Source organism: Camellia sinensis, chromosome 14 (genome assembly GCF_055761805.1).
Source record: "Camellia sinensis isolate YWXY chromosome 14, ASM5576180v1, whole genome shotgun sequence".
In the NCBI taxonomy this organism is placed as follows: domain Eukaryota; kingdom Viridiplantae; phylum Streptophyta; class Magnoliopsida; order Ericales; family Theaceae; genus Camellia; species Camellia sinensis.
In genome coordinates, this window is record NC_138974.1 from 128,570,120 (window position 1) to 128,585,237 (window position 15,118).

General features: G+C 31.5%; 1 protein-coding gene across 6 annotated transcripts; it reads right to left on the bottom strand.

The window, feature by feature from the left end:
• Nucleotides 1-3,165: 3,165 nt before the first annotated feature.
• PFD6 (prefoldin 6) lies at nt 3,166-14,494 on the bottom strand. Of its 6 annotated transcripts, none has more exons than XM_082904084.1 (6): nt 14,267-14,444; nt 14,091-14,161; nt 13,849-13,973; nt 13,657-13,738; nt 9,045-9,105; nt 3,166-3,718 (listed from the first exon to the last, which is right to left on the bottom strand). In XM_082904084.1, exons 1-5 carry the CDS (start codon nt 14,343-14,345, stop codon nt 9,058-9,060), a joined length of 405 nt encoding a protein of 134 aa, XP_082760210.1. In that variant the 5' UTR covers nt 14,346-14,444; the 3' UTR covers nt 3,166-3,718; nt 9,045-9,057. The 6 variants fall into 6 exon arrangements, with proteins under 6 accessions (XP_082760210.1, XP_082760209.1, XP_028101708.2 ...); XM_082904085.1 differs by having other exon boundaries at nt 3,432-3,718; nt 9,059-9,105; nt 14,267-14,445; XM_082904083.1 differs by lacking the exon at nt 13,657-13,738 and having other exon boundaries at nt 9,059-9,105; nt 14,267-14,494.
• Between the last annotated feature and the right edge of the window lie 624 nt (nt 14,495-15,118).

Below are 15,118 nucleotides of genomic sequence, written 5' to 3' on the forward strand. Positions count from 1 at the left end.
TTATTGTTCTCATAATTTTTAAAATGTCATTAACATTTCACTTTAATAATATTTTTGTAATTTTTTTATTTAAAATATTTTCTTTATGTTTGCAAAATAAAAAAATAAAAAAATTCCAAAATCCAGGGAGAGCACGTGACCCCTTGGTCCCTCACTCCCCCCGCCACTGATACACACCCTGGAGGAAATGTGTACCATAGAATTTCCCTATATATATAAATGATATAGAAGTCTGCTTTTTATGTTCTTTTCTAGAGACTCAGCGATGTATAAAAGATATGATTGACAGATTATTAAAGAAGACCTGAGAGAGATAATTGTCTTAAATATTCTAACAAACTGTCATATTATTAGATTTAAAAAGTGAATATAATTTTTACATATAAAATGCGAATTAGAATTATATATATTATTTAAGAGTATTGCTATTCAAAATTAAAAATTAGACTCAATTTTCAAGTCTAATGATGTGGCAATGAATTAGGATATTAAAGGCAACACTCTCTCTTATATCTTTTTATAATCATCAACTAATCACATCACTTACATATCATTGAATCTATAAAATGAATTTAAAAAATAAATTTATATATTATTTTCCATTATTTTTAATCCTTAACTAACGGGGGCGGTTGTTTATCCAGTCCACACAGGTGGTCAGGGGGCACCGCCTCTGTGAACATTTCAAAATTCTTCTTAAATATACCATATTTCCTCTTGATTCTATGTTCTTGTTAAAATATTTGTCAAATCTTTTTTTTTTTTTTTTGGTGAGTGTGTGGGGTTGTTCCCCTCGTCTTAATTTGAATTTGTTCAAAACTTTATGGTGTATACTATATATAAATTATACAAACTTTATGATGTATATAATATACAAATTATAGTGCAAATTGGTGTTAATTAGAAACCACACTGATATTTAGGCTTATTTTGAGAAATGATTCTTTTTTTTTTGGCTTATTGATTTTTCTTTTAAATATAAAATAAATAAATAAAAAGTAGAGGAACAATATAACTCAAATAAACTAAAAAGTTGACTTTTTTCCTTGGTAAGTAATAAGTCATTGTGGTAGTGGTGGTGAGACTGACAAATTATTGAATCAAAATTGACTGTCTCATTATTTTGTTTGATTATGTCTTAAAGTAGTGTTGATTATAACTGAATGTGGTAAATTAGGTCATACTCCAAGTAGTCTTCAATTATGATAGGACTTAAATTGTTGTTACTTACAACCTAACATGGCTATTATTAGGGATGGATATCGGTGCGTTAATCCGGTCAACTCGTCCAGTCCAGTCTTATTTTTTTAGAACTTGAAAAGGTTGTTTTAACCCAGAAAGTCAAACTAGACCAACATTTTCAGTTCAAAATACTAATAGGTTGGGTTTGAAATTTATACTTTTAACTAGGGGTAGGCATCGGCCTGTTGGCCCACCTAGTTTGCCTATCCCAACCTTATTTTTTTAGGACTTGAGAAGGTTATTTTGGCTCATAGGGACAGGTTGGGCCAATATTTTCAACTTGATATATTAATGGACTGGATTTGGAATTTATATTTTCAACCCAGCTTAGCCTGGCTAGGCCCGCTATTAAATTAATTAATTATATATATTAAAATATATTTTTTTTGTTGTGATCTAAACTTTATCTTTATTGATTTTATTAAAATTCACATTTGTGGTGATGTAATTGAATTTTTCAATTTATACACAATTTTTTAATTTATAATGATATCAGTATATTTATTTAATAAATATAATATGTGATTGAATTTAATTATGAAATGTTTTTTTTTTTTTTAACATATAGCCTGATTGGTGGGCTTAGAATTTATAATTATTTTTAGACCAGGCTTGGGCAAATGTAAAGGCCCGATGTTAGGGCCGGGTTGGGCCAAATTGGGCTTGGGTAAACACAAAATTTCTTATTAGTAGTGTCGGCCCGGCCCAAATTGATAAATGCCCACCCCTACTTTCAACCCAGTCTAGCTCGCTATTAAATTAATTAATTATTTAATTATTTATAATACATTAAAAAATATTTTTTTTTGAGATGTAGATTTTATTTTTATTGATTTTATTGAAACTCACATTTGTAATAATGTGTGATTAAATTCATTTAAAAAATCGTTCAATTTATACATACAATCTTTCAATTTATAATGATGTGAATATATTTATTTAAGAAATATAATGTGTAATTGAATTTAATTATAGATTGTTTTAATTTTTTTTTTTTTAACATATAGCCCAATAGATAGGCTTGAAATTTATAATTATTTTTTAGACCGAGCTTGGACAAATATAGAGACCTGATATTAAGATCGGGTCAAGCCAGACTAGACCAAATTTGAACAAATATAAAGTCTCTTATTATATAGTGTTAATCCGGTCCGACAATTGTCCACCCCTAACTATTATTGATGTGAAAAACTATTGAAAATTTGGTAAAGGATTTAGTTAATCTTTGATTTGGTGAAAAAATTACCTCACCATTGATTTAATACAAAATTGATAAAATAAAACACACTTTAAACCAATTTTCATCAAATTTTAATTTTGACAAAAAAAATTAATGAAGGATTTGCAACAATTTAACAAAATATTAGAATAATTTGTAACAAAACTGTATAAAATATACTTTTACTGTGCTTAAAAAACACAAAATACTACCTTACTAGGGATGCTCTTAAATCAACAAAACATGCCTTGTGCTTGTGTTTGTGTGTGTGGAGTTGCAAGCCAAAAAAAGAAAACAAATGAAATGCAATGCAAACCCAAAACCAGCAGAGACATACAGAAAACTAGAGAGCCAAAATCCAAAGATTGGCCCATTCACCAATATAATGGCTTCCATCATGAAAGAACATGAGGGAATCCACAACTTTCGGACTTCTGGCTTCCTATTTTTTTCTTTTTTTTCTTTTTTAAATTTGTACACAGGTTTGATGTTCTATGACACAAAAATAACTTAAATAAGTTTTAAAAAAAATCATTATGGATATGCATGAGGGTGCTTTTGGGCTTGTTTGGTGCTGATAAGAATAATAAAAAAAAATTAAAAATTAAAAGCCCCCTTATCCCAACTTCTGGATAATCAGCGTATTTCAACTTATACAAACTATGTCCGTAGAAATTGCACAAAACAATTTGACACACATACTCCAAAAAAATAATTATTTTTTTAAATAAGAATAAAAAAAGCTATAGGAGCAGCTCATAAAAGCTACACCAGCTTTTACCTTGCTAGAAGCTATACCAAACAGGCCCTAGACACTAGTCCAACTCTTTTATTTTTTCCAGATAGCATAGACACTTGTTCAACTTAAGCAGTATAAATTGTAACAACTGATGGCCAACATTTTTTGTAACGATCTACATATATCAGATACAAGGATAACTCATTACACGTATTGGTCCACCGACTCGGATGCGTAGGAAGGATGCACTCCATACAATACAACCTAAACTTTGACATATCTCGCACAAAATGTTGTCAAAAAAAAAAAAAAAACACACATTTTCCTTGCAAGAACCAATCATCAAAATCCACAAACAAAATGGTAGGGGTTGGTGACTAGAATAGTAGTTTTGCTCAAAAAACAGAGATCAAAAGCACAGATGCTACTAACTAGGCAAGACACAAACCAGTAGAGGGCATTTATGCCTTTGCTTTTCCGGCCTGGAGAGATTGAATTCTTTGCTGCAACTTTAAAATCTGCAAAATATTATGAACAAATGGAAGCAATTAAAGTAATAGCCCACATTATTTGCACTATTTACAAATTTTGCATTCTTGTATATAAGACCTTCATTAAAAGTGTCCGGGCTTCTTAGCTTACGGGTTTGTAATTTGAAAGATTTATTTTAATAGGTAATTTTAAAACTTCTCCTTTGATATGACCTAAAGATGTCAAAAGAAAAAACTAAAAATGAGGAGCACAACAAATGCTATAGGCACAAACAAGTAATCTTTGCCTTTGTATAGGTGTATATCTATACTATCTATACTATATATTATAAAGTGAAAACCTCAGTTGGACACAAAAATGAGGTTGTGTATTGCTAATTCTTTTGTCAAAATTATTCAAATAAAAATATATTTTTACAATTGTTTAAACTATTCCCATTAGTAATTGTTTGGGCAAAAACGTAAGAAAACCACATTCCAAAATAATCAAATATCCTACTCTCCCTCAGCCACATGTCCTACCATGTTTCACACATTCATCGTGTGCATAGAATCGCTCTAGTATTAATAACAATGGAACAAAACAAGTTTGTAGGAAATAGTTGGGGAAGAGGGGAGTGAGAGATTACTTGTTTGTACCTATAACCTTTAGGAAGACTATAAGTGTATATTTTAATAATGATGGAACATAACAAACATAGGAAATAGTTATAGTTAGGGATGACAGGAGTGAGAGACTGTTTGTAGATTGTACCTATTGATGTATATATACACCTCTATGCAAAGAGATATACACCATAAGCTAATTTAATTGTTGTACAGATGCATCATGACATTGACAATAAACTTGCACATCTTTTGCAATTTCTAGCAAGTTCCATCAAATCAATATTAAAATCAAAATTTCTATTAATTGGTCAAAATCAAGGAAAGAATATGTCTAATTGAAATTTTCAAATTTGAATGAAACCAGTAATTGAAGTATACATAGCTTGATAAACGAAATTTTAGTACTATAATATTTTTATTAATTCTCTTTTAAAAATATAAAATTAACTTAATTTTCTATGAAGTGACAGGATATTATAGTCCTTCCTATAAATGTCTTTTATATAAAAGATCAATTTTTTATCAGCATGAAGATTCGAAAGCCTGTTCAAACTAGCAACAATATCTTCCAAAGAAACCTCTCTTTCTCAAGAAGGCCAATTAAACCTCATTTTCTTTACCTTTTAATGGTCAAATAGCAAACCAAGTTTCAGGGAAAAACAGAAAAAGGAGTGAGAAAAGTAGGACAATTGCGAAAGCTTGAAAGAAAAGAGAACACATTACTCTTTTTTCTCTCTAACGGCCCTCACACTATCAAATGTGGCCAGTTTATACAGTCTTCCATAAAAATATGTAACATCGTTAATGATTCAAGGGCAAATGAATTAATTTCAATAGTTTAAGGTTTTAATTGTTAAACTTGATAGTTAAGGGGATAAAGTGACACAAATGTGATAGTTTGGGGGTCAAAATGAAGTTTTCAATCAAATTGTTGTAACATCGTTAATGATTTGGGGCAAAGTGAAGCAATTTCATTAATTTAAGATGTTAATTGTTAAAAGGGAAAATTACATAACCCCAAGGTTTCACCCTTGTAACAAATTCAATCCTAAGTTTCAAAAAATTTCAAAAAAACTACCATTTTTTACATAGCACACAATCTTAGACATTCGTCCATCTTTACTATATTGTCTAACAGAGAAAAAAAATTGTAGTACATGTGACAAAGTATCTTTTACTCTTTTAACTTAATGTATATCCCATAACTAAGATTGACCATACCAATTACAATCCCAACTTATCAATCATCCAACAAATCAAAACCATCCGCATTAACACATTTGAATTTGATCACTCACCTCTGCCTTTCCCACATCTCGCAGCTAGTGGTTGCCCTCTCCCTCTCCCACCTCCACTTAACCCTCCCACCACAGCCGCCCTCTCAACCTCCACCAAACCTTTACCAAAATTGTCTCCTCCATTGAGAAGATGAGAAGAATAGTCTTCAACCCCCAGCACCAATCCCACCGTCTCTCCCCCTCCAACAACGCTACCCCTAGCCTTTGTCTGCCCCTCTACCACCGCTACCCCTACTCTCTCTTCCCCCTTTACCACATGACAGTCCCTCACACTTCAATTCACCAACATCACCCCTTCTCATTCGATTCACTTCATCGATCCATCATTGATCCAGGGTCAATGTAGGATGCTTGGGTGCACAATGTCACACTGACAATAAGGTAATTGTCATTCTTCAAGTCACCACTGTCATCAAGTTGTGTGAGCGAATAAATACATGTAGGTATATATCAATATATATACTTATCTACACTACTATAAGAGGCTCTTACGATTTGCTGAAGTGCATCGCTTCTATTTTGCTATTTTCTTCCACAATTGCCCTACCTTTTTGTGCTTTAAAACAAGGAACAATCAGAGCTTTTGGGGCATTCACCATTCAGTTGACCTTATTTAGAATATCACATTTATTGTTTGAGTGAAACTACTTTCTTGTCCTTTCTTCATTGGGAATATTATAACTTCTCTTGTGCTTGTAATGTTTTTATATTTTAGGTTCTTTACAAAATTTTGACAATTTTGGTTTCATGAATTTACTACTTTGACAGTTTTAGATTCTTGCTGATTTCTGCATGGCAGTATTCAGACCTCCTGCACCATGATTGTTTTTTGGTAACATATCAACAATGTTATGATGACCTTATTTTTATATCATAATTTATTTATCATCTCATGTATCACAATTGCATTAGACAAAAACATAAGTGATGGGGACTCTTTAGACTAATGCAATGCTGACACATGAGATGATAAACAAATTATGGTACACAAATATGATCATCATAGCATTATTGGTAAACTATTTCTGAGTTTCTTATGTATTCATTTCATCCATTATTGTAAATGTTTTATCATCTTTGGAATTATTTTTAGGGTCCTGCTAACAAGTGAGTTGGGCACTTGTTAAGAAATAACTAATTTATATGTTCAAAGTTTCTAACATATATGTTTATATATGTTAGAAATTTATTTGGTTTCTAAAGGCAAATGCTAATAAGTACTCTTGAGACACTTGTTAAGGTGTAATTAGTAAATCTATTTATACTAAAAACGGAGTGAATTGATAAATAAATTTTTTATCATTAAATAAGCTATTAAATGCAAAGTTTTCAACTATTTACTAAATAATTTCTTTTGCTACCATATATAAATTTGGTTGGAGTCATGATGAATACACAAGTAAAATGATAAATCAACTAAGTAGCTGAGAAATGTTATTTAACACCGCATATAATTTCACCCCTTTAACTCGCCTCATATGTGTATTCATGCAATAAATACCATATGTATATGTGGGCCCATCATATTTAAAAAATGACGAAACCCGTCATATCACATGCGAAATCAAATAAGAAGCGAAAATTTTTGGTGAAATATTTAGGTTATATATAGTAGCCCTCAAAAAAGCTTATACCATGTTGTACTAAATGAAATCCATTTAATTTTAAAAAATTATGTCTTTAATTACAATGTAATTAATTCAAAGTACGTTAAATCTAAATATATGGCAAGACCATTTTCAATATTATTATTTTTATTTATGTATTTATCATGGCTTCAAACAAGGGCATATTTGATAGTCAATAATTTAATAACTACTACAATTACTATAAGTAGTTGAAAACCTCACATTTAATAACTTATTTAATGATAATAAAAATCAATATATTAATTCACTAACTTCTTAATATGTAATAAATAATTAATTACAAATTAACAAGTGCCCCAAGAGCACTCGTTAACATTTGCCATATTCTTAGGAGGGTGTGTGCTGCACTCACAGAGGACTGCTAGTGATATACTACAAAAAGATGGGGATGACGTCAAATACCAATAATGCTAGGATGCCCATATGATATTTTGTTTACCACCAATACAGTGTTGATACATGAGATGGTAAACAAAACATTATGAAAAAAATATGATCATCATAATATTATTATTGATTCTTATACATATGTATTAATATTACATGCCACAAGGCTATAGCTCTACCACTGGCATGGCAACATCATGTGTAGCACGGAGTATATATAGTATCTACCTAAGACTACAGCTCTACCACTGCCATGGCAACATCATGCGTAGCACCAACCATATATACTAGTATATAGGTATAAGTATCAATATACCCAAAATAATGTTTCAATGTTGCAAGGGTTGACACAATGTTTTAGGAATACAATTTTTGATATTTTTCGAATTGTCTCTAAAAATCCCGAGGATCATGAGACCCGGCCATTTGCTTTTGCAAGCACTCCAATTGGAAAAAGATCAAAGGAAGAAGAGGGTGCAAAATGACAATATCATCCTCCCTTCGTTAGTGTCTTTAACATAGATGGATTGATGAATTAAATTGATATCAATTTATGAGTTCAGGGTTTAATTTGAAAACATTAAAAATTCAAGATTTAATTTGTGACAGGGCTCATACTTTTCAGTCTTTTATGTAATTTTCCTTTGTTAAAATTGAGAGTTCAGAGGGCAAAGTGACACAAGTGTAGTAATTTGAGAAGGCAAAGTGAAATTTCCCAATTTTCTATTTGTGGGTCCGTTTCTTTCCTTTGAAATTAGACAAGTTTTAAGTGAAATTTCCCAATTTTCTATTAGTGGGTCCATTTCTTTCCTTGAAATTAGACAAGTCTAACTAAAAATTTCTTTCCAAATTTTAGGTGGTTCAGGTAAACATAATTGTTGAATATCAAAAACATTGGGTGTGTTTGGTTTGTGTTTGTAGAGTAGTTTTTGAAATAAAAAGTACGAAAACTTATTTGATTTGCCTTTTTTCAGAAATGGTTTTGAAAAATTGTTTTGGGGAGAGAGTTTTAAAAAAAGTGATTGATTTGATGTGTATGAGAGAGAGAGTGATTTTGGAAAGTAGGTAACCAAATAAAATTTTGAGATTTTTTTTGGAAAAATTTGTTTGGTTTGATTATTCTTGAAAATTTGTTTGTAGAGAATTTTTCCCAAAAATTTTTCTCTCCTGAAAAACAAACCAAACAAGGCCATTATTTTCCCAAAAGCAAAAGTGTTGTATCGCAATCCTAACCAAACAATGCCACAACTTTTATAGAGTTAGCATTAGCATTAGGATTAGCATCAACATCAACTACCAAAAGCCATGAAAAATTATAACCTAGTTGATCATAATTGAAGACTACATGAAGTGGCATGGATATAATGAGAATGAAAATTATAACATGTAAAGAGAGGAAATGATACTAACCGCATCTTTCTTACTATTTTGTTTTTCTTCTAGATCTTGTAGAGTTGCATCCAAACGTTTCCTATTGTATGGAAACACAATTTATATTCACATAGAATATACCAAAGCACCAAGAACAATAAGTACAATAGAAGTGGAAGGAGAAGAGTAATAAAGAGGAAGAGGAGGAGAATATGAAAACGGATACATGGTTTATTACATAAGTGCTTAAATTATAGTTAAAACGAATGAAGTCACTACCAAGGTAATGCAAACATACATCGTAGATAAAAAATAAGTACACAAAAGTATTCTATTTTATGGCATGTGTTGTATCTCAACTCAACCCAATAAGCATATAGCAATTTATATTTCAATGCCCAATCTAAAAGTTTCCACCAACATATGTACTGCAAACATACTTATGTTGTACAGAAACACAATTTATATTCACATAGAATATACCAAGCACCAAGAACATAAGTAAAATAAAAGAGGAAGGCGAAGAGAAATAAAGAGGAAGAGAAGAGAATGTGAAAAGAGATACATCATACATGGTTTATTACATGAGTGCTTAAATTATAGGTAAAAAGGATGAAGCCACTACCAAGGGAATGCAAACATACATTATAGATAAAAAGCAAGTACACAAAAGTATACTATTTTATGGCACGTGTTGTATCTCAGCCCAACAAACATAGAAATTTATATTTCAATGCCCAATCTAAAAGCTTCCACCAAATTTTAAAACAATGACGATAACCATAATAATAATCCAATAGACGGGGCATGGAAATGAGGTATTGGACACAAGAAACACCCTAAATCTGGATACCACGACAAATATGTGTGTGAATTTATTACATTAAGGCCATAAATGGGGTTTATTAGTGTAAAATCCCACCAACATGTACTCATATAAGGATATGTTCCATTACAAGTTCATCAACTAGTTAAGTCCCACACATAATAATGTTTGTGAGCATAACATTTTTTTAAATTGCCATCTCATTTTCAGACAATTTTACCCTTGAATATAATTGCACCAGCATGAGTGGCATTGCTGACATGTCAAGTGGTTCTTTTTTCATACTTTTAAATATCATATTCAACTTTCAATGTACACGAAAAAAATATATATATTTTGGAACTTATTCGTTGAGATATATTAAACAATATCCATATTGAATATGAAATTATGAAGGGGAAAAAAAAAACAGAGAAATTTTTGGTTTGGAGTTTCCAAAAACAGTTTTTCTGAGTTTTCAAATTATATTTTTATATTTTTAGTGATTTTTTCCAATATTTTAATCAATTTTTTTTACTTTTTAGGTCCACTTAATCTTGATATACTTAAAAAGTATAAATCTCGGGTTGGCCTAGTGGCAAGGCCTTGAGTCTTGGGGGTGTGCTCCCTCCAGGATTCAGGAATTGACACTTCTTACGTGTTAACAATTCTTAGAGACTATCGGACTAGGGGAACACCCTTGAAATCACCATAGTGCATTTGCGGGAAACTCCTGACCAAGGGCCTATGCACCTCTAGAGTCGGGCTTTGATCCGGACACCCCAGTGCCTAGGGGTGTTCAGAAATCCAAACCACCCAACGAATCCAACCAAAACCGCTCAACCCGAGCACACCATGGACGGTTTCTTCATTATCTTAGTCGGCAACAGTTGGAAGTCATGAAATCCATTCAGATTTTGATCGGTCATCGAATTTAATTGAAGATTTTCCATCTAGCCCGACCTGTATGAATTATATATATTATATATATATTTATTTATATTGATCGTTACAGGCCATGCGATGCTTCTCCCTTTCTTGATAAATTGAACTTTGCCTTCCCAAGACAAGGACTGTACACTTCCCTCAATAATAGTTATTTCAACTTTTTAATTCAAAACTTTATTTATTTTCCAAGAGAAAGTCTCTTTACTTCCCACATGATGCAACCCCCTCATAGTTCAATCGTCTCTCTCCATCTCTCATCTTAATGTCTCTCTCTCTCTTCCCTTCCCCATCTGTTTTTGTCTCTATATGACCTTCTCATTTCTCTCTCACAGACCCTTTGTCTTTTCCCACCCTATCATTACTCCTTCGTCTCTCCTCTCTTCTCTCGCTCCTTTCTTCTCTCTATCACAAACCCTTTCGACTCTCTTCTCTTTCATTCTTTCACTTTCTCGTCTCCCTCTTCCTCTCACTCAACCATCTCTCTCTTTGTACCATTTTCTTAATTTTTCAAGTCTACCAAACCCCAAGTGGCAAAGTACATAGATTGATGAAGATGAAGATGACTGGTGGAATTTCACACAAAAAGCTTTATCTTTTTATCTCTCTAAAGTAATGTCCAGCCGCAGAACTCATTCTTTACAATTTGATATTTGCAATTGTGGAGTGCCTTTTCCCTCTATTTTGTTTTCTTTTTTCTTTCGATTCTATATCTCTAATCTAGTTGTATGAGGATGGTATTTGGATTGAATCATTATCATTATATAAATGTGAGTTGTATACATCTTTGATTTGGATGTTTGTTACATGCTAAGAGAGGCTGAAAGGTAAGGAAATGGATGCGTGAATCACCCGTCTGATCTGACCGCCAAACCAAATAGTTTGGCTCGGTCAATTTCGAACGTTGTAACAGTCAATGGTGGGTGATCATTTTTCAAACCCGACATGTTCAATTAGGTGGACGGGTTAGGGGTGAACCCAACCCCGGCCGACCCGTGAACACCCCTACAGGTGCCAATCCAAAAAAAAAAAAGGATACACTTAAAAAGTATAAAATTTGTACAAAAGTCCTTAAAAAATTCATTGAATACAATAAAATATGAAAATATAATGAATTTTCATTTTTTCTTTTCTTTTTTGTATTTAGTAAATTTTTTTAAAAAAAATCCCACAAATATATTTTTTAAGTATATCTAGATTAGATGTATCTAAAAAAATAAATAATTTGCATACAATATTTTTAAAAATTCACTAAAAACAAAAAAAAAAAAAAAATTGAAAATCAAAAAACTCAATTTTTAGAAAAAACAATATAAACCAAACAAGACTTAATTACACAATTTCCAAATTTTTTATCCTTTGAGATAGTCATGCTAATAATTGTAAACATTACAAATAAAAAACTATATAGGGTTAATTACACTTAGTATCCCTATACTTTTAATTGTGATTATTAAGTCAAATTACAATGTCACCCTTCTGTCTATATGGCGTGAGGCTAATAGAAATTGGCATATGAGCCAAACATGACATTTTTATTAAGGCACAATTAAAAGTAGAGTGGTCAAGTGGGATTTTGGTGAAAGCTGAAAGACCGGAGTGAAATTTTAGTGAAATTGCAAGGGTCCTCAGAACAAAATAAGGAAAATAAAACATGAAAGATCATGAAATGGGATATATAATAACAAACAAATGTTGGGAAAAACAACAAAAAATACATCAAGAAAAAAGGGGGGGAAATTGAAAAGGAGGATTTTTAAATTTACAAAGCATCTACACCCATCTATCCATCACAACAAACAGCAATGACAAATTGTTTTGTAATATAGGTTTCTCTATTGATACACTAGAAATTTCTCCACTGTGTATTTCTTGTTCAATTTGTCGACCCCATTGCATTGTAGTTCTTTTCTACATTCAAACAATTAAGTAGCATAAATTTCATCAACAGGGCATTATTAAGATTCCCAAATACCAAATAATTCCCTTCAATTTTGGGTTCAACTACACCATTCCCATTCTCTGACAGTAAGGTTGTGCTTGGTTAATAAATTTGGGAAGGAATTTGGAAGGGGAAATGTGCTTGGTTAATAAATTTGGAAAGGAATTTGGAAGGGGAAAGGGAATGTAGGTGAAATGTAGTTATATTTCACAAACATTTCACCTACCTTTTCCTTTCCCTTTTCAAATCCCTTCCCAAATCCATAAATCAAACACAGCATAATACGAAAAAGGGTCATCTCAAAACTGCTAGAAATTTCAATAAACCATCATTAAGGATCTGCGAATCAAATCGTGTTTTCACTAAAATTATACCCCCAACCAATTAAACAATGACAATTTTAAAAAAAAAAAAAAATTAAAAACCGACAAATTGAGACCTATAAAGCACGGGTACTACAAAAATGGTGTCGTACGACCACCTTAGTGGGTGTAGATACGCATACCGGATACGCCGAATACATGCTGGGTATGACAAATACATTTAGGTACAGCATGAGTACATCGTGTGTACAGCATGGGTACAGAGAGTTTTGAAAATGTTAAAGCCTTTATTGCAACCTTTATTAGCTAGAATTTATTGCAGTCCTTATTATTCTTCTTTCAATTTTGAAAATATTAAGTAATTTATTTCCAACACCCTTTACCCATGAGTCATTATTTTTCTCTTTTGTATCATATTTTAAATAATCAAAAAAGAAAACGAAAAAATTATATAACTTTTTAGACATGCTGTTCTCTTTTTAATTTTGAAATTGAAACTTTGATTTATATGTTGGATGCTTAACTATAAATTTTTTTTTTTTTTTTAAAAAAATTTAAAAAAAAATAATTTTTAAAAAAAATAAATAAATTTTTTTTAAAAAAAATAACGTATCCGTATCCGTACCCGTACCGTACTTTTTTAAGAATTTGCCGTATCGACATACTCATATCGCACCCGCGCTTCATAGATAACGACTTAGGCAGGAATTCAACATGCCTATAATTGCATAAACAAGAATTCCGAATTGGCAAGAACTAAAAACGAAATCCGTGAAGAAAGGTAAGGAAAAAAAGAAAAAAAAAAAGAAAAGAAAGAAAGAAACATACAATTCAGCAGAAATGTAATCAATTCGCTTGCGGACATTCGCATTGGCCTCTGCTAAATCCTGCTTCACGAGTACAGGTCCTATCAATTTGTACACATTCGCATCTTCATTCAACAAATCCAGCTCCTTCAATAACAACCCCAATGATCACAAACCATAATCACAATCAAATGAGTTATATATTTTAATATATATATATATATAGAGAGAGAGAGAGAGAGAGAGCGAGAGAGACAGGGAGACCTTGAGGACAAGCTCGTTTTCGCCGAGCTGGATGGTGTACTTCTTTCTGACCTGATGGTTCTTTGCGATATCTGTTTAAAAAAAACACACAAAAAAAAGAAAAAGAAAAAGAAAAAGAGGTTGAATTAGGGTTAGGGTTAGATTGGAGGACGAGGATGAGAGAAAGAGAGAGTTGCCTTTCTGGAGTTTGCTGAGATCGTTGCCTTTGGACTCGAGTTCTCGCTGCAGCTCTCGCATAGCACTCGACGAACCCATTTTACTTCGATCGGGTCTCTCTGTCTCTGACCCTTTTGGGTTTTTTTTGGAGTTGGTGAATGAGATTTATGCAGTTGCAGCGACACTTCTGAGGGTTGTTCGGTGAACTAAATAAGCGTATTTTTTATTTTTTTTATAAAAAGATGTGTAAAAAAGTAGAAAGGTGACGTGATAAAAAAAAATAAATAAATAAAATTATTTGAGACTTCTCAAACTTGGCTTAAATAGGCTTGGGAGAAGTTTGGGAACAATATTAAAGAGTTAATAACGCTATCAATAAAAAAATTATATATAAAATGTTAAGAATTCTAAGGCTGTGTTTGATTTGTGTTTGTAGAGTAGTTTTTGAAATAAAAAGTACGAAAATTTGTTTGGTTTATTTTTTTCAGAAATAGTTTTGGAAAATTGTTTTGGAGAGAGAGTTTTAAAAAAAATGATTAATTTGATGTGTATGAGAGAGTGTGTGATTTTCAAAAGTATGTAACCAAACAAAATTTTGAGATTTTTTTTTGAAAAAATTTGTTTGGTTTGATTACTCTTAAAAATTTGTTAATACAGAATTTTTCCCAAAAATTTTTTTGAAAAACAAACCAAATAAGACCTAAATGTTTTATTAATATTTTTATTAAATATACGCACCGATTTATGAAAAGAGAAAATTTGGATGGTTTCCCTTGCATAACCGTTGCGTAACAATACTTCACAATAATGCTTGCCTTGAATTTATTCTTGAATTAGATACTTACAACTGGACAAAATATAAAATATAACTC